At 39.3% G+C, this 18,987-nt stretch overlaps 1 protein-coding gene across 13 annotated transcripts in view; it reads left to right on the forward strand.

Annotated features, from left to right (window-relative positions):
* Positions 1-18,987, forward strand: part of dock7 (dedicator of cytokinesis 7) — a 267,403-nt gene that overhangs the window by 202,272 nt on the left and 46,144 nt on the right. For 7 of the 13 annotated variants that reach the window (XM_039735256.1, XM_039735257.1, XM_039735258.1 and 4 more), the window contains 4 exons: positions 216-351; positions 540-636; positions 6,649-6,745; positions 14,308-14,442. In XM_039735256.1, coding sequence (XP_039591190.1) covers positions 216-351; positions 540-636; positions 6,649-6,745; positions 14,308-14,442 — 465 coding nt within the window. Of the gene's footprint in view, positions 1-215; positions 352-539; positions 637-4,940; positions 4,973-6,648; positions 6,746-14,307; positions 14,443-18,987 lie in introns of those variants that run through there. The other 6 variants (XM_039735253.1, XM_039735254.1, XM_039735255.1 and 3 more) reach the window with 2 other exon arrangements.

Raw genomic sequence — 18,987 nt, forward strand, 5'->3', positions numbered from 1 at the left:
GAACTTGTCCCATCCTATATCTGTGTTATGTTTTATGTTTTTGTCTTTTGTCCCCTCAATAATGACCAACGGTAGGGAGGAGCAGTGGTTTTAGTGAATGTTCCGTAAATAAAGCCTCTCCCCCCCACAATATCAGATATGCTTTCCAAATGACCTCTAAAGAATGTATTCTGTGTTAACACCTAGAAATGGTTATCATGCATTGTCTTTAACAGGGTAAAAAAGCTTTTGAAAGAATGAACAGTTTAACGTTTAAGAAATCAAAGGATATGAAGGCAAAGCTGGAGGAAGCAATACTGGGAAGCATTGGAGCAAGACAAGAGATGGTGCGACGGAGCAGGGGGCAGCTAGGTACTGTGGACAGTTTAACTTTTTGTATTTACAAAAGAATATATTAAAATAAAAATTCAACATCTTATTTGAAAGGTTTTTAGAAAATTTATTATATTGCATGTAAAATATTCCAGTACCTTTCCCACACATGTATTTAATTTTTTAGGAATGAAATCATAAAATTCATTACAATTTTCTCCTTCCAGAAAGAAGTCCTTCAGGCAGCGCATTCGGCAGTCAGGAGAACCTGAGATGGAGGAAAGATATGACCCACTGGCGTCAGAACAGTGAGAAAATGGACAAGTATGAGTTCTTTTTAATAATAACTTTTTTCATTTTTTTTTTTTTATAATTGACCCCCCTATATATATTTTGGAAAATTCAGCAATCATAAATATAAAGAGAGATATTTACTGTAGAACATTCTGGAGCTTGATGTTTTATTAAAAAAAAAAAGAGTGTATTAAAGTAGTCTTAATTATGCACTGTGTACAGTAAATGTTTTGAATGTTACATACATTAAGTGACTTATAAAGAATACAGTTCCAATTTTAGTTCATATTGATAACATATTTTATTATCATACACAATGTCTTAAATATTCAGTTGGCTTTCAGACCGTGTCAATTGTGAATTATATTTGGTTGATATTGTCTTAAATTATTAAATTTGACAGAGAAGTATATCCTAGCGGCAGTCCGTTTTCATTATACAGTCCTGATCAAAAGTTTAAGACCACTTGAAAAATGGCAAAAAATCATATTTTGCATGGTTGGATCTTAACAAGGTTCCAAGTAGATCTTCAACATGCAACAATAAGAAATGGGAGTGAGACAAAACATTTTTTGAGCATGCAATTTAATGAAAACAACGATTAAACTGAAACAGGCTGTTTTACAGCTGATCAAAAGTTTAGGACCACACCTCCAAAAAAACCCGTAAAACCCCCCAAAACAGAAATCAAACTTCCAAACATGAACTCAGTACTGAGTAGCTCCACCGTTATTGTTGATCACTTCAAAAATTCATTGTGGCATGTTTGATTCAAGCGTTTCCATGAGGTGAGTGGGAACATTTCTCCAAGTGGTGAAGATGGCCGCACGAAGGGCATCCACTGTCTGGAACTGTTGTCCATTTTTGTAAACTTCCCCTGCCATCCATCCCCAAAGGTTCTCAATTGGATTTAGATCAGGGGAACAAGCAGGATGGGCCAAAAGTGTGATGTTATTCTCCTGGAAGAAGTCCCTTGTCCTGCGGGCAATGAGTACTGTAGCGTTGTCCTGTTGAAAAACCCAGACGAGGGCCCTCAGTCATGAGGAATGCACTCTGTAACATCTGGACATAGCCAGCGGCCGTTTGACGCCCCTGCACTATCTGAAGCTCCATTGTTCCACTGAAGGAAAAAGCACCCCAGACCATTATGGCGCCCCCTCCACTGTGGCGTGTAGAAAACATCTCAGGTGGGATCTGCTTTTCATGCCAGTAACGTTGGAAACCATCAGGACCATCAAGGTTAAATTTTTTCTCATCAGAGAATAAAACTTTCTTCCACCTTTTAATGTCCCATGTTTGGTTCTCTCTTGCAAAGTCCAAACGAGCAGTTCTGTGGCATTCAAGGAGACAAGATCTTTGAAGACGTGTTTTGTTTTTGAAGCCCTTCAGTCTCAGATGCCGTCTGATGGTTATGGGGCTGCAGTCAGCACCAGTAACGGCCTTAATTGGGGTCGAGGATCGTCCAGTGTCTTGACGGACAGCCAATTGGATCCTCCGGCTCAGTGCTGGTGAAATTTTTTTGGGTCTTCCACTTGACTTTTTTGTTCCATAACCCTCAGGATCATTTAAGAAATTCCAAATGACTGTCTTACTGCATCCCACCTCAGCAGCGATGGCGCACTGTGAGAGACCCTGCCACCCGACCACGTTCAAAAAGGGAGAGTTTTTTTGCCTTTGCCATCAGAACGTGTGACTACCTGACAGAAAATGACAATGAATCCACATGTTTGCACAGATTTGGCCCTTTAAAGGCATGTGGTCCTAAAATCTTGATCAGCTGTAAAACAGCCTGTTTCAATTTAATCGTTATTTTCAATTAATTGAATGCTCAAAAAATCTTTTGTCTCACTCCCATTTCTTCTTGTTGCATGTTGAAGCTCTACTTGGAACCTTGTTAAGATCCAACCATGCAAAATATGATTTTTTGCCATTTTTCAAGTAGTCTTAAACTTTTGATCGGGACTGTATAATGACTGCCCACAGTGCTTTTCAATATACTGTCTATCCTGTAATCTACTTTCTAACTGACCTTGTGTGAAAGGTTAGCAGAATAATCAATAATCACAATAAATGCTCTTTAGGATGTTCTGTAAACCACATAACTATCCGTTTGCCTGTTCAGTTTGTTACATAAAGTAAGATAAGGGAAAGCTCTCCTATTAAGGGAATGTCTCTGCTATTAAGGAGTGATTACAAGATATTTATTGAGCTATTTATTTAATAAGTTTCTTGTTAAAAAGAAAGACTGAAAACAGAAAAAGAAGACTTTAAAATGTAGATGATTAATTGTTAAAGTGTTTTAGGGCAGTCTTAGGTTAATTGTTAAAACAGATTAGTAGTTTGCTGTAACTGCCTAGTCACCCTCCTCCACCCCACTCACACTTTTAACCTGCTGTGGCCTTTAGAGGGCGCTCCAGCCACCCAAACCCGTCACAAGTTCAGCACGTGTTTTTTTTCTTAATTTCGTTGTGGGAAACGCCTTCCTCGGTTTCAGCACAGTTCCAAAGCACCGAACGGCACAAACACACTTCTCTTCTTTCTTTTCTATTTCTTTCTTTTCCTCTCTGTCCCTCAGTCCTCCTCCACTTCTCCTGGCAAGCTCCGTCCTCCATCTCCCAACTGTGGCTACCAGAGCAGTGGCAGCTGGCCTTTTTTTTGTTTTTTAAAGAGCACCTGGAAGTGCTCCAGATGTTCCATGACCACCTTCCGGTAGCACTTCCAGGTGTGGCATAAGTGCTGGAAGCAAAGGCTCAGCAGTACCTGCAGCACCCCCTTGGAAACCCATTATGGCTGTGCCAACCTCCTACCCTTATGGAACCCTGTGGGAATCGGAGGCAATGCTACCATCTAGCATTTTGGGGGAGGTAATGCCCTGAATATGCTCTCCTTCCACTGTAGAGGCATCCCGGCCAGGTAAGGGCTCTGGCCATCCATCCCACTGTATTCACAGATGACCAGGTGCTCTTACAGTATATTTGATCCAAGTCAAATGTTGCTGCATAAGACAAACTTAATTAACTCTATACCCCCTTACGCGTCTGTACTGAAGAAACTGGATGGGTTGTATTCCACATTCTGCATGTATACTATTCCACATTTTAATATCTTTAATGCTTTGTTTGTTGGAATGCTTATAAAAGGGAATGCAAACTAGCTTCAACAAATGAAGCCATCCTTTTCCTGCTTGACTCCATATCAATTCCTTGTATTTGAGATTAGCACAATAAGACTGCAATTCCTTCATGTTGCACATACTGTGGATTCAGACATTTTTCAAAACCGCTTCACTTTCTGCACACTTTTTATTGTTTTGTAGGTTTAATTTTAAAATGGATAAATTTACAGTTTGTGCCCATCAATCTACACTCAATAAAACAATGATACAGTGAAAACATGTTTCAGAAAGGTTTGCTTTATTGCAACTTAAAAAAAAAAGGTAAATTTAATTATTTAAGATTAAATCTGCAGTACAGTAAAGTGTGCAGAAAGAAAAGGTATGAATACTTTTATTCCTCCACTTTACATATAATGGAAGTGCATTTGCATAGCTGGCTCTATTGGCTTGACTCATTGCTCCTTATGTTCCTCATCTGTCTGGAGAATCTGGAAAAAGACGTCACCTGATGGAATTAAAGGCATTTGTAGTGATTTGATGGAATATATACTCTGCCATTTGAGATGGATAAAATGCTACCTAATGAGACCGTACAAAGTCCATTTATCCTTAAGTGGTGGAAAATGTTTGATCTGGATCACACACACACACTGGTATTACAGTTTTGTGTGGGTCAAATTCTACAAGTAGGATTTAATCTGGATCCATTTTCCTAGTGTAAATCTACTTATTGTTGACCCATTTTATCAGGACGCTCACATGTTCATTGATTATCAGTTAGTCATGACTGCACTGAAAAGCCTTGCAATAAAACAGAAACAGAAAAGCTTAGAATGTTATAACAGTCTTTGTAAAATGTTCAATTTGAGATACTGGTTTAAATGACAAAGTTAGCGCTTTAAGATAATTATGACATTTATTTACAAGAAAATAGTTCCTCCCCATGTTCTCGCCCAGGTGCAAAGTTTATAGCACATTTTGTATTTAGTTGCTATATGATACAAGCCACAGGTTTCTGTTGTCAAAATGTAATAATGAATTCATTATCGTTCTGTTACCATGTTTTTGTTTTATTTTGTATTAATAGTGCCATGATTCTGTTCATTAATAAATCACAGGATCTTCCCAATATGGATTTTGATTTACTTTTTTAACCATCTCATCTTTTCTTGCTTAACCCATACCTATAATTGTGTTTTTCCATGTGCTGTGTGTTTAGGAGCCAGAAAGCAGTCAGGTATTGTAATGCTGGTGTGTGTGCTGCTGATTTTTATTTATTTATTTATTTATTTTAAAGACTTTTATGCTTTGTCTCAAATCATGATATCATTAGTGGAGCCTGGGTTTTGATTCAGTGTTTTGTGGCAAATTGATTTGCTGGTTGTGTGTGCTGCGCTTTTTTTTTTATTTATTTATTTTTTATTTTATTGTAGTCTTTGCTCTTTTACTCCAAATATGTGATTCCTTTCTTTAATAACTGTCATGTCAACACACATTTCACAGTCTCCAAATGGGAATGTGACTTGCAATTTAAAGCTTCTTTCTTTTTTGTAATGCTGATTCTCTGTGAAGATACCTGTTTTAAGTGCATGTTTCTATTCACCAGCAATCATTTCTATTTCATCAGCAGAACTTTGTGTCCCTTATTGTGCTGTAAAGCAGCAGCTGCAAAGCTGAAGTCTGCTGCATGAAAAAAAAAATGTATATAAATACACTGTTTATACACACTTTACATTATGGAAGAAGATGATCCGCTGTGGCAACCCCTAACGGGAGTAGCCAAAAGTAGAAGAAGACTTGACACTTGACATTAAAATACCACACACTATTTGTTATAGGATAGGTCATCTTTGTTAATTCATTTGTAATCAGATATTTATTATATGTGTATTTTGAGCTCCAGTATAAAATATTTGTTTCAATTATCACAAATGATATCTAATAGGTGTTGTTTGATTATATACTGGAATCACATGTTAAATTTAATACAGGCTTGCTTTTCAAGACAGGTGTTTGGAAATCTCTGCTTTAGTGTGCATGATTTTGCAATGGGGCAGCATGTGGCTCTCATATTGTTTACTTTTCCTGGTATCAGGGAAGATCTGAGAAGATAAGATACTGGTTTGAGTAGGGCCAGTGCGTCTAGGACAAATTATATAACTGGTCCTAAGTAGACACTTTATCTCCTAAATAGTATGTGCATGCCTTTGATCAAAACTATATTTTTAAAATACAGAATTTAAAATCAAACGTTTTCCTTTCCCATATTACAGCTTTTTGTTACATAAAGCATGACTTGTGCTCCCTCCCATGTCTTATAAATTATTTGTGTTTTTGCAAAAAAAAAAAAAAAAAAAAATATTATTTTTAATAATGCTGGTAGAGCAAACTAATGTACAAAGTGCATTTGTTTTTAAGGGCAGAGACAAAATATTGACACACATAACTCCCTCATAAATATTTCACTGCAAGTAGCAGCGTCACGTAACTCTGTCTGACTGCTAACAAAAACTGATTGGAATGATTACATTCATTTGCTAATGATGCTAAAATGTAAGCACAAAGGAGAAAATGGGACACAGAATCCAGTTACACAAAACATTGACATCAAAATAACATTAAAGAACACAGAAAAGTAAATCTTGCTTGTATTCATTTGCCATATACAGCATATGACAAATGGAAGATTAAAGAAAAAAATCTGACATTTGAATATTTCACTTGGGACATCTTGGAAACAATCTGAGAAGATGCATTCATCCTGAAACCATTTATGCAATGGCAGTTTTAATCGAACTACAAATGCAATTGTATATTCAGCTTAGTAGCGACTCTAGTGTTTTTTAGATTTGCACAAAGAAAAGTGGGTGTTTTTGTTTGTCTTTCTAAATTGTGTCAAAACTAACACTAAATATTTTGCACAACAGATCAAGAGCTGAGCTGGAGCATGAAGCAATCATTGATGGGAACCTTGCCACAGAAGCCAATTTAATAATATTGGATACTCTGGAAATAATAGTGCAGGTAAGTTATTGTATCTTTTTTTTTTGTTACTTCAGTTTGGAAGACATGCTACAACATACACTGCTCACAAAAATTAAAGGAACACTTTAAAGAAACACATTAGATACATCAGATCTCAATATGAAGTTGGATATCTATACAAATCACGACAGGGCAATGTCTTAGGAACAAAAGGATGCCAAGTCTTTTAATGGAAATAAAAGTTTTCTGCCTACAGAGGGCTCAATTGTGTAGGCACCCTAAAATCAGAGTGAAATGAAGATGTGGCAGGCTAGTCCATTTTTTTAAAACTTAATTTCTGCTACTCAAAATGCTTTTCAGTATCTTGTGTGGCCCCCATGAGCTTGTATGCATGCTTGACAACGTCGGGGCATGCTCCTAATGAGACGACGGATGGTGTCTTGTGGCATTTCCTCCCAGATCTGTATGAGGGCATCCCTGAGCTGTTGTACAGTCTGAGGAGCAACCTGGCGGCGCCTAATGGACCGAAACATAATGTCCCACAGATGTTCTATTGGGTTTAAGTCAGGGGATTGTGAAGGCCATTCAATTGTTTCAATTCCTTCATCCTCCAGGTACTGCCTGCATACTCTTGCCACATGAGGCCAGGCATTGTCGTGCATTAGAGGAAACCAGGACCTACTGCACCAGCGTAGGGTCTGACAATGGGTCCAAGGATTTCATCCTGATACCTAATGGCAGTCAAGATGCCGTTGTCTAGCCTGTAGAGGTCTGTGAGTCGCTCCATGGATATGCCTCCAAGATCATCACTGACCCACCACCAAACCAGTCATGCTAAACGATGTTACAGGCAGCATAATATTCTCCACGGCTTCTCCTGACCCTTTCACGCCTTTCACATATACTCAGGGTGAACCTGCTCTCATCTGTGAAAGCGCAGGCCGCCAGTGGTGGCCCTGCCAATTCTGGTATTTTATGGCAAATGCCAATTGAGCTCCCCGGTGCTGTGCAGTGAGCACAGGGCAGTAGACATTTGGGCCCTCAGGCAACCCTCATGAAGTCTGTTTCTGATTGTTTGGTCAGAGACATTCACACCAGTGGCCTGCTGGAGGTCATTTTGTAGGGCTCTGGCAGTGCTCATCCTGTTCCTCCTTGCCCAAAGGAGCAGATACTGGTCCTGCTGATGGGTTATGGACCTTCTATGGCCCTCTCCAGCTCTCCTAGAGTAACTGCTTGTCTCCTAGAATCTCCTCCATGCCCTTGAGACTGTGCAGGGAGACACAGCAAACCTTCTGGCAATGACACGTATTGATGTGCCATCCTGGAGAAGTTGGACTATCTGTGCAACCTCTGTAGGGTCCAGGTATCGCCTCATGCTACCAGTAGTGACACTGACTGTAGCCAAATGCAAAACTAGTGAAGAAACAGTCAGAAAAGATGAGGAGGGAAAAATGTCAGTGGCCTCCACCTGTTAAACCATTCCTGTTTTGGGGGTCATCTCATTGTTGCCCCTCTAGTGCATCTGTTGTTAATTTCATTAACACCACAGCAGCTGAAACTGATTAACAACCCCTCTGCTACTTAACTGACCAGATTAATATCCCATAAGTTTCATTGACTTTATGCTATACTCTGATTAAAAAGTGTTCCTTTAATTCTTTTGAGCAGTATATTAACAGTATTATGATCATGTCTACATTCACACCTTTGTGAGAAACTTGAAAAATCACTGTTCGATGATGTCATTAAATTATACTGTGTTTCCTCGAAAATAGGACCTACTCTGAAAATAAGTCCTGGCATGATTTTCAGGCTGCTCTGTAATATAAGCCCTACCCCAAAAATAAGCCCTAGTCAAGATCGTCAGATGAAAAGTATGGCGCATAAGGCCAGGTTTATACTTCACGCAATGTGACACATGTACCCGAAACATCCATTAAATTCTGAGGATACCTTGCTGTCCTGCGGTGGGTTGGCACCCTGCCCAGGATTGGTTCCTGCCTTGTGCCCTGTGTTGGCTGGGATTGGCTCCAGCAGACCCCCGTGACCCTATTCGGATTCAGCGGGTTGGACAATGGATGGATACCTTGCTTCAATATCTCTGAAAAGGATGTTTAATTATTACATCAATCAATCCGGGGATGTGCCCAGTTCAGCAGCATCGGCGCAAAACAGAAACAAAATCTCTGGACGAGGCATCCGCTTATCGCAAGGTGAACACAAGCACACACATACACTGGCATCATTGTAGCTGCACCAAATACCCAAACCTTCATGTCTTTGGATGGAAAACTGAGCCCCCTGTCGAAACCCACCAGGAAAACGTGCCAACTCCAGGCAGGGATCACAAGGGACGTGACTCCCTTCGAAACAGCAATGCTACCGCTCTGCCCTATATGTGTAACTATTAACAGTATTCATTTTTTAAACAAAGTCAACGATTTATCTGTAAATGTAAATGTAGCATTTCATCATGAAAGTGATATCAAGTTTAAATTTAAAAAATTCTAAATGTGCAGAAAGCTGGAATATTATAAATTTAATGTGTTCTGTGTGGCAATCTATTGCTGCTTGCCACTGCTATCAGTTAAGGAGGAAGCCCCAGAAGCGCGTTTTGATGAAGAAGTGGGTTGGTTTTAGGATGACGTTTACAATGGTCTGCTTTAATGAAAAAGTAAACTACGGGATTAAAGTGGACATTTCAAGTTTAAAGCCGAAATTTCCACATTAATCACAAAATAGATATTTTCATTATGTCATTTTTTTTTTCTGCGGCTCAAATGCACCACCGTACATTCTGATGGTATTAAAAGGTACAAAAAAAAAAAAAAAAGACAGCACAGAAAGATGGTATGTGAGACTTTTAAAATATATCGTGTCATTACTTTGGGGAATATGCGACTCCTGAATATAAAGGCAACATGAATACATTTGTTTTCGGCATTGAACCATTCATCAAACATCGAAGCATGCAAATCAATCCTGGGTTGATTCCTATAAGCGGCTGGAGTAGCAAGAAATTCCTGCTGGAATTCAGGGTTTGAATGTGGACAGTTATGAGGATATTTCAGAAGAAGATGATATGGCTGTATTTGGATAAATGTATATTGTTGTACCTGAATAAATATAAGATATCCCCTGAAAATAAGCCCTAGTGCATCATTTGGAGCAAAATTGAACTTTCCAACGTCACCAATTTTTCAACTTCCTGTGTAGGTTGAAGGCTGACCCCATCTTCACGAAATTTGGTAGGTGGCTTCCCTGCCCTAACCAAAACCGATGTACGTACTTACAGTGGTGTGAAAAACTATTTGCCCCCTTCCTGATTTCTTATTCTTTTGCATGTTTGTCACACAAAATGTTTCTGATCATCAAACACATTTAACCATTAGTCAAATATAACACAAGTAAACACAAAATGCAGTTTTTAAATGATGGTTTTTATTATTTAGGGAGAAAAAAATCCAAACCTACATGGCCCTGTGTGAAAAAGTAATTGCCCCCTGAACCTAATAACTGGTTGGGCCACCCTTAGCAGCAATAACTGCAATCAAGCGTTTGCCATAACTTGCAATGAGTCTTTTGCAGCGCTCTGGAGGAATTTTGGCCCACTCATCTTTGCAGAATTGTTGTAATTCAGCTTTATTTGAGGGTTTTCTAGCATGAACCGCCTTTATAAGGTCATGCCATAGCATCGCAGTTGGATTCAGGTCAGGACTTTGATTAGGCCACTCCAAAGTCTTCATTTTGTTTTTCTTCAGCCATTCAGAGGTGGATTTGCTGGTGTGTTTTGGGTCTTTGTCCTGTTGCAGCACCCAAGATCGCTTCAGCTTGAGTTTACGAACAGATGGCCGGACATTCTCCTTCAGGATTTTTTGGTAGACAGTAGAATTCATGGTTCCATCTATCACAGCAAGCCTTCCAGGTCCTGAAGCAGCAAAACAACCCCAGACCATCACACTACCACCACCATATTTTACTGTTGGTATGATGTTCTTTTTGAAATGCTGTGTTCCTTTTAGCCAGATGTAACGGGACATTTGCCTTCCAAAAAGTTCAACTTTTGTCTCATCAGTCCACAAGGTATTTTCCAAAAAGTCTTGGCAATCATTGAGATGTTTCTTAGCAAAATTGAGACGAGCCCTAATGTTCTTTTGCTTAACAGTGGTTTGCGTCTTGGAAATCTGCCATGCAGGCCGTTTTTGCCCAGTCTCTTACTTATGGTGGAGTCGTGAACACTGACCTTAATTGAGGCAAGTGAGGCCTGCAGTTCTTTAGACGTTGTCCTAGGGTCTTTTGTGACCTCTCGGATGAGTCGTCTCTGCGCTCTTGGGGTAATTTTGGTCGGCCGGCCACTCCTGGGAAGGTTCACCACTGTTCCATGTTTTTGCCATTTGTGGATAATGGCTCTCATTGTGGTTTGCTGGAGTCCCAAAGCTTTAGAAATGGCTTTATAACCTTTACCAGACTGATAGATCTCAATGACTTCTGTTCTCATTTGTTCCTGAATTTCTTTTGATCTTGGCATGATGTCTAGCTTTTGAGGTGCTTTTGGTCTACTTCTCTGTGTCAGGCAGCTCCTATTTCAGTGATTTCTTGATTGAAACAGGTGTGGCAGTAATCAGGCCTGGGGTGGCTACGAAATTGAACTCAGGTGTGATACACCACAGTTAGGTTATTTTTGAACAAGGGGCAATTACTTTTTCACACAGGGCCATGTAGGTTTGGATTTTTTTCTCCCTAAATAATAAAACCATCATTTAAAAACTGCATTTTGTGTTTACTTGTGTTATATTTGACTAATGGTTAAATGTGTTTGATGATCAGAAACATTTTGTGTGACAAACATGCAAAAGAATAAGAAATCAGGAAGGGGGCAAATAGTTTTTCACACCACTGTGTGTGTGTGTGTGTATATTTATATATATATTTATATATATATATATTTATATATATATATATATTTATATATATATATTTATATATATATACATTTATATATATATACACACACACACACTTATATATATATATACATATATATATTTATATATACATATATATTTATATACATATATATATTTATATATATATATATTTATATATATATACATATATATTTATATATATATATATATTTATATATATATATACATATATATATATATATATTTATTTATAAGTATTTATCAATGTATTTAAGTATTTATTTATTTAAAGAGCTTCTGTATAAAGCTAAATTTCCCCAAGGAGACAAACAAAGTTCTATTTGTCTATTTGAAATAAATAGTAAAAATCAATGTCAAAGTCAAGTGGAACTTTGTTGTCACTGAATTGGAATTCAAGTGCTCATTTGGACTACAGTTATGAAAACAATATCAGAGGAGAGGGAAAATATATAGCACAATAAAGTGATAAGCATTCTCTTTTGTACAATATGCATTCCAGTTTTTGTTGGGCTTCTTTATTACCATTAAACGGAGATCTAATTCTGAAGTAAATCATAAATTCAAAGCAGTTATTATATGTGAACAATTCAGCTATATAATATGCCCTTTTCTCTTTAATTTTACCAAAAGAAAAATTTAAATTGTAGAGTTCAGATGACCATCATTATTATCGTCATCAATCAACATCTGTCACTTCCACACACAGTGTTTTCTCTTAACTAATTATTCATCTTCCTTAAACTGTGTGACACTCTGGACATTTACCTGATCATTCTCACGTCTGTTCTTTTCAATTTTTCTTCATATTTGAACTACAACTTGTAAAGGTTTTCACCTTGGTCGTTACTTAAGGCCATTTGCTTCCAGACTAGCTTTTCATTTCAATTATTCTTCTGCTTTAATATCCACCTGTGACCAGGGCTTAGAATAAAGCATCCTGTTAATATTATCACACCTTTGCACATAATAAAAGGCAACTAAATGAGGTTGACGTCAGAATAGACAGTTGGCCTTAAAAATTCTAATCCAATACTCCATAATAGAAGTGAATGATTAATCAAAAGTCCCCTTCAGCAGCCATTAACTAGTCCAAGGTAAACAGTGTATGTCAGTTTCATTCCTGCTAAAACAAAGCACTAATATAATTTTAATGTATTTTTATAAAGCCTGCTTTCAGTTTTAAGCCAAGTGTACTTTATTAAATTGCAGAAAAAAGAAAATGTAGTTCAAAGTGCTTTACTGTATAAATACATATTTTTTTTTATTTATTTATTAATTTCATTACAATCCATACAAAGCGATCAAGTTTTTACAATAAGAAGAATTGAGTTAAGAACAGACCGATCCCCACCCTGAAAGAGAGAAAGACAAACGGCGTAAAATTTAAGGCTTGTAAACATACCTAAATTAATAAATTCTCTGTGCTTTATGAACTTATTTTAAAATATTACTGATTAGATCCTGCATGTTTTGAAAAAAGTCTGTACGGATCCTCTAACTGAGTATTTGATTTTTTCCAACTTCAAATAATATAACACATCGGTTTCCCACTGACTTAAAAGAGGAGAGTTTGGGTTCTTCCAGTTTATTAGAATGAGTCTGCGTGCCAAGAGTGTAGTGAATGCCATCACAATTTGTTTGTCTTTCTCCACTTTAAGCCCCTCTAAATACATATATTTTTATAATACTGTATATGTACTGTATATACTATATATCAATATAAGTAACATTTATTTCAATAGCATATTTTCATACAAACAATGTAGCTCAAAGTGCTTTACATTACCGTATATACTGACGTATAAGTTGGGTTTTGAAACTCAAAAAATCAATCATAAAATCAGACTTATGCGGCCGTTCAAAAATGTGACGCTTAATTTTTTTTTTTTAATAACATCTCCAATCTCTCATCAGTTCCTTAGGCGCATCGAAGTTTGTTGCAGCAGCGCAGTTACCAATTTCTTTTGCCACTTCAACAACTTTTTATTTAAAACCAGCTTCATATTTTCTTCTGTTCAAACACTCCATCGTAGATAAGGGATGCTCTTACGATAAAGGTGTATGAGGGTGTGAGATACAAAAAACACAAAACAGTGGGAAACGTCACTTCAGAATAGTTCTGGTATTACCATGTGGTCACGTAGGCACAATAGAGAGAGGTTAGGAGCACACACGGATACAGCGCATTGCCGCGCCCACATGGACAAAAAAAAGGCAGTGTGCTCCGTGGTTACTCTCTCAGGTGGGCATTAGTATATCATAATCTATTGGATCAATAGCGTGAGTGTTCTGTATTCAACTTATACGACCGACATTATAAAATATCAGAAATTATACATTAAAATCAACTCCCAACTTATCCGTGAGTATATATGGTAAATATCATTTTTAGGGGCAAACTGTCTTTAATATTCAGACTGCACTACTGATACGTCAAGAGAGTGAAAACGATTTGCAGATTTTCTTTTTTTAAATAGTCACTAAAATCTGTTATTAATGCAAGTTACTGTGAGATCTTCTTTGCTTCAGTGATTGACTTTGACTAACATGCAGGATTGTATTACTAATTTGTGATTTATTACTAATAAATTGATACACACTGTTAGAACCAAAGTGATAATACTTATTTAAAAAATATTTTTCTTTTCACAGACGGTGTCCCTCACAGAATCAAAGGAGAGTATACTTGGAGGAGTTCTAAGAGTCTTACTTCATAGTATAGCTTGCAACCAGAGCGCCCTGTACCTTCAGCATTGCTTTGCTACGCAAAGAGCACTAGTGTCCAAGGTTGGTGTTATAATATGTACATTTTAATATTACACCAAAAGCTTTTATTTTTAACTGAGTAATACAGGCGGATCTTGGGTTCAAATTCCTAAAATACAAAAAGACACAATTTTTCTTTTCAGTTGATTTTCAGATAACCTATGTCTGCAGACTTCTTTTTTTTTTTTAAGACCAAAGAATACTAATTTTTATGCAAATAGCCCTCACTAATGATAAGGAATGGTAGTACATGCTACAGACATTGCCACCATTTTCAATCATTTTGCCTTTTGTTCTCACATATTATGCCACCTCTGACCAGCACCACACACCGCCACGCTGTTAGTTTACTCACAGATAAGCGTCTTGAATGGCGCCTGCCATTCTCAGAATCTTAAATATACGTTCCAGTTGTGTTGTCTTAAGAAGTAAAGCAGATTGGGGGTTGGGTTGTTGACACATCTATTTCCACGTTTGGCAATAACTAAGATTTCTGTTTTTTCCCTATTTCTTTGAGAAACTTTCTTCTCATCCAATCAGAAATACTGCTAAGATGTTGGATTAGAGAGCCAAGAGCATCAGGGTCATCAGGCATTATCGATAAATAAAGTTGTGTCTCGCCTGCATAGCTGGGTAGCTCACCTTGTGTTTTGATATAATCTGACATAATGGAAGCATGTAGATTGGAAAAAGCAGCGGACCCAGAATAGATCCTTGTCCTACACCATCTAACAAAGAATTTTTCTACCTGTTAAGTAAGACTGAAACCAATTTAAGATGCTACCAGAGAGACCCACCCGCTGTCTAAGGTGATTTATAAGAATACCGTGGTCTGTGATGTCAGAAGCTGTACTTAAGTCTAAGATAACAAGAACAGATCTATGACCTTTGTCCGCATTAACCCGCAAATCAATTACTACTTTAACCAGTGAGGCTTCTGTACTGTAACACTGCACAACAGTGTTTTTGCTTCTTGAACACTGTTGGGTGTCTCTTCTAGATTTTTGGGTGCTGATCATGAATATCACATCAAAATTTACCCATCACGTACTGTTTCAGTTTTGTCATGATTTTTTCTTATATTTGTATCCAAACATTTTCAGTCCCATAAGTGACTTATCAACAATGGTATGTGCAGCCTGGGCATGTCCAAAGCCATGGAATCAGGCCAGGTTAGAAGCTGTTCTGTGGAAGTTGACCTCCTGGGCATATCTGGGCAGCAGTTGTCCAGCAATCGGAGGGTCGCAGGTTCGATCCTGGCTCCCGGCATGAGAATGCAGCTGTTGTGTCCTTGGGCAAGAGACTTAACCTATCTTGCCTGCTGGCTGGTGGTCGGAAGGATTGGTGGCGCCAGTGTTCGGCAGCCTCGCCTCTGTCAGTGCTCCCCAGGGCAGCTGTGGCTACAAAGTAGCTTATCATCACCAGCGTGTGAATGTGTGTGTGAATGGGTGAATGACTGTTGTGTTGTGAAGCGCCTAGGGGGGTTCTTGAACTCTAGTAGGCGCTATATCAAATACAGGCCATTTACCATTTACCATATATCTGAACAAGCTTGACGCTGTCTTAGCATGCTATAAAGGTGGCTTGCATACACCGATCCTGCTCATTTGGTTAATATAGATAGTCGGTGTGTATGTATAGTATCAGTACAGGCAGTCCCTGGGTTACGTACGAGATAGGACTGTAGGTTTGTACTTAAGTTGAATTTGTATGTAAGTCGGAACAGGTACATTATTTTAATAAATGCTATTGTTGACCGACTGTAACCAAGTGCTCTGCCCATGAATGAATGGAGTGTCACCTCTCTCCAACATTTTTATTATTTCTACTTTATTTTCAATGGTGATGGTTTTTCTCTTCTTTACTGTATCACCAGCACTTGCATCAGATTTGTGTTTCAGAGACATTCTTGATGGTTGAAGACAAAAGGTTAAGATGAGCTCTTCTGCACAGCACTGTACACGTTATCACAGCTGGAAGGTACCTGTCGTCAACACGTCTGATGTACTGACAAGAGACAACTTCCTGCTATGTGCGTAACAGTACAGGCAGGCTTACTATTGAGAATGACTAGGGGCGGCGAGGGGAGTGTTCATCACTCGCCCACCACACAGTCACCTCCACTACAGTATGCTCCCTGCAGTGTCAGCCCACCAAGAACGAACACGGTGCGGCCAAAGGTGGGTAGTGAATCGCCCAACCTCAATTCAACAGGCAGCCATCCGAGGCACATTACAATGCTACCCCTGCTGCCCCGTTCACCCTCAATGGCCTCCGTTCAGCCGCAGCCGGGTCACCGCTTGCAGCATTACCAGCCATGTGTGCTGGGTGGGCAGTGAAACACCCCCCTCCACTCCATCCAGCCTGCGTCCAGTCAGGAGTATTAGCTGCGGCGGCGTAGTGGGCAGGCAGCGAACCACTGTCCTGCACACGAGCGATAGCTGTGGCCCCTTGACTATGGACTACAGGTCACCGCTTGCCGCCGGGAGCTGCCCGAGGGACACTACACTGCGCAAGCAGTGAAATCGCCCCCTCTCTAGCCACTGCTTGCAGCATCCCTAGGCCGAAGATGACAGAGTGGCAGATACCGAGACGCATGTGTCGCAGCTGTGGTCTCGTTCGTAGGTCGGATGTCCGTAACCTGGGGACTACCTGTATAGTAAAGTATAGTATCTGTAGCAGTATAACAGCAAGTAAGCTTGATGCTATAGACGTTTTGGTGTCCGGCGATATGTCTCGTCAATGTCGTAACAGCCGCAATTCATTCTGCTATATCTGTGGCGAATATACCCTTGCGCCTCAGACGTTGGGTGACTGTTCTTGTGAAGAAAGCTTATCATCTGTATTTTGGCTGGTGATCAAGACAAGGAATGGGTGCCTCATATTTGCTGTGCAACATGTGCTGTCAGTCTAAGAGCCTGGCTCAGAGGCACTCGAAAGACGATGCTGTTTGCTGTTCCAATGATATGGCAAGAGCAGAAAAACCATGTGACGGACTGTTACTTCTGTTTGACTAATGTGTCTAGTTTCTCTGCCAAAAACAAGAAGTCAATTGAATATCCTAATCTGACTTCAGCAATGAGACCCATGCCACATGACAACAGTCTTCCAATTCCGAAACCACCAGAGGATTAGACCTTAGACGAACCAGATAAAGAAACTGCAATGCAGGGTACTGACAGTAATATTGACCCGGATTTTGAACCGTGCTCATCATGCTATCCACATCTGATAATACAGTCCGAATTGTTTGATTTGGGCAGATATTTGGGTCTGTCAAAAGCAAAAGCCGAGCTGCTGGGTTTGAGACTGCAGGAATGGTGTTTGCTGTCACCAGGTACGAAAATTTCTGTGTTACGAGGCCGACATTATGATATAACCAAATTTTTTGCACAAGTCGACAATCTCTGTTTCTGTTGTGACACTGAAGTATTGTTCTCAGCCTTGGGTTGTGATCACAACCAGGAAGAGTGGTGTCTCTTCATTGATTCGTCAGTGTTAAGCCTGAAAGCTGTTCTGCTACACAATGGCAGCGTTTATCCTTCAGTACCTGTTGGCTACTAGGACTGTAGCTCGGCTATACATAGTACTTTGTTTCATCTGTGAATGGGACAGCCGTGCCAAAGAGTCGCACTATTCTCGACAGAACTGGCCACTCTGTAAGAAGTTAGTTCCAGGACAGAAAAATGTGGCACATGAATCGCTTGTGTACCCAGTAAAGATATTTTTGCCTTATCTTCACATAAAACTGGGACTCAGGGAGAATTTCGTTAAAGCACTGAACAAGAAAGGTGAAGGTTTTCATTATTTAAGACAGATGTTCCCAAGAATAACTGATGCCAAGATCAAAGAGGGCATTTTTGTTGGCCCCCAGATCAGGCAAGTTATGAGTGACAAGCGGTTTGAAGATCTGTTAGTTGGGCCGGAAAAAATTGCCAGGAAAGCCTTCAGAGACATTGTTGACAATTGTCTGGGCAAATACAGAGTCCCAAACTGCATTCAGCTGGTAGACAAACTTCTTAAAGCATACAAGACAATGAAGTGCAACATGCCACTTAAGATTCATTTCCTGCACTCTCACTTGGACTTCTTCCCCACAAATCTTGGTGCTGTCAGTGACGAACACGGTGAAAGGTTTCACCAGGACATTGCTACGATGGAGAAACAATACCAGGGCAATTGGAATCCGTCAATGCTTGCAACGTGATGCACCAGACATTGAATACAAAAACTCCATGAAGTACTGTGTTGTCTCTCTATTATAAAAAAATCCTGGAGAGAAACAGTAGGGCAACGAGACGTGATTTTTACGTTAAGATCACAGAAGACACTTAAAAGACCCGCAAGACTAAAGAGATGGGCCACGGAGTGTCTCGCGGGGACCTTAAACATGAGACTTTGTGCCAAGAGATTGACCCAGGACCGTCTCACGATGATGTAGAACATGAGATTCTTGCAAGACACACCCTACTTACAACCAAATAAGAGCACGGGCAGCGACACACTCAGTCATATTTTGGCTTTGAGCACAGATAGATCCTGGGCTCTCAGCGTATATAAAGCGTA

This window comes from Polypterus senegalus, chromosome 14 (genome assembly GCF_016835505.1).
Source record: "Polypterus senegalus isolate Bchr_013 chromosome 14, ASM1683550v1, whole genome shotgun sequence".
Lineage (NCBI taxonomy): Eukaryota > Metazoa > Chordata > Cladistia > Polypteriformes > Polypteridae > Polypterus > Polypterus senegalus.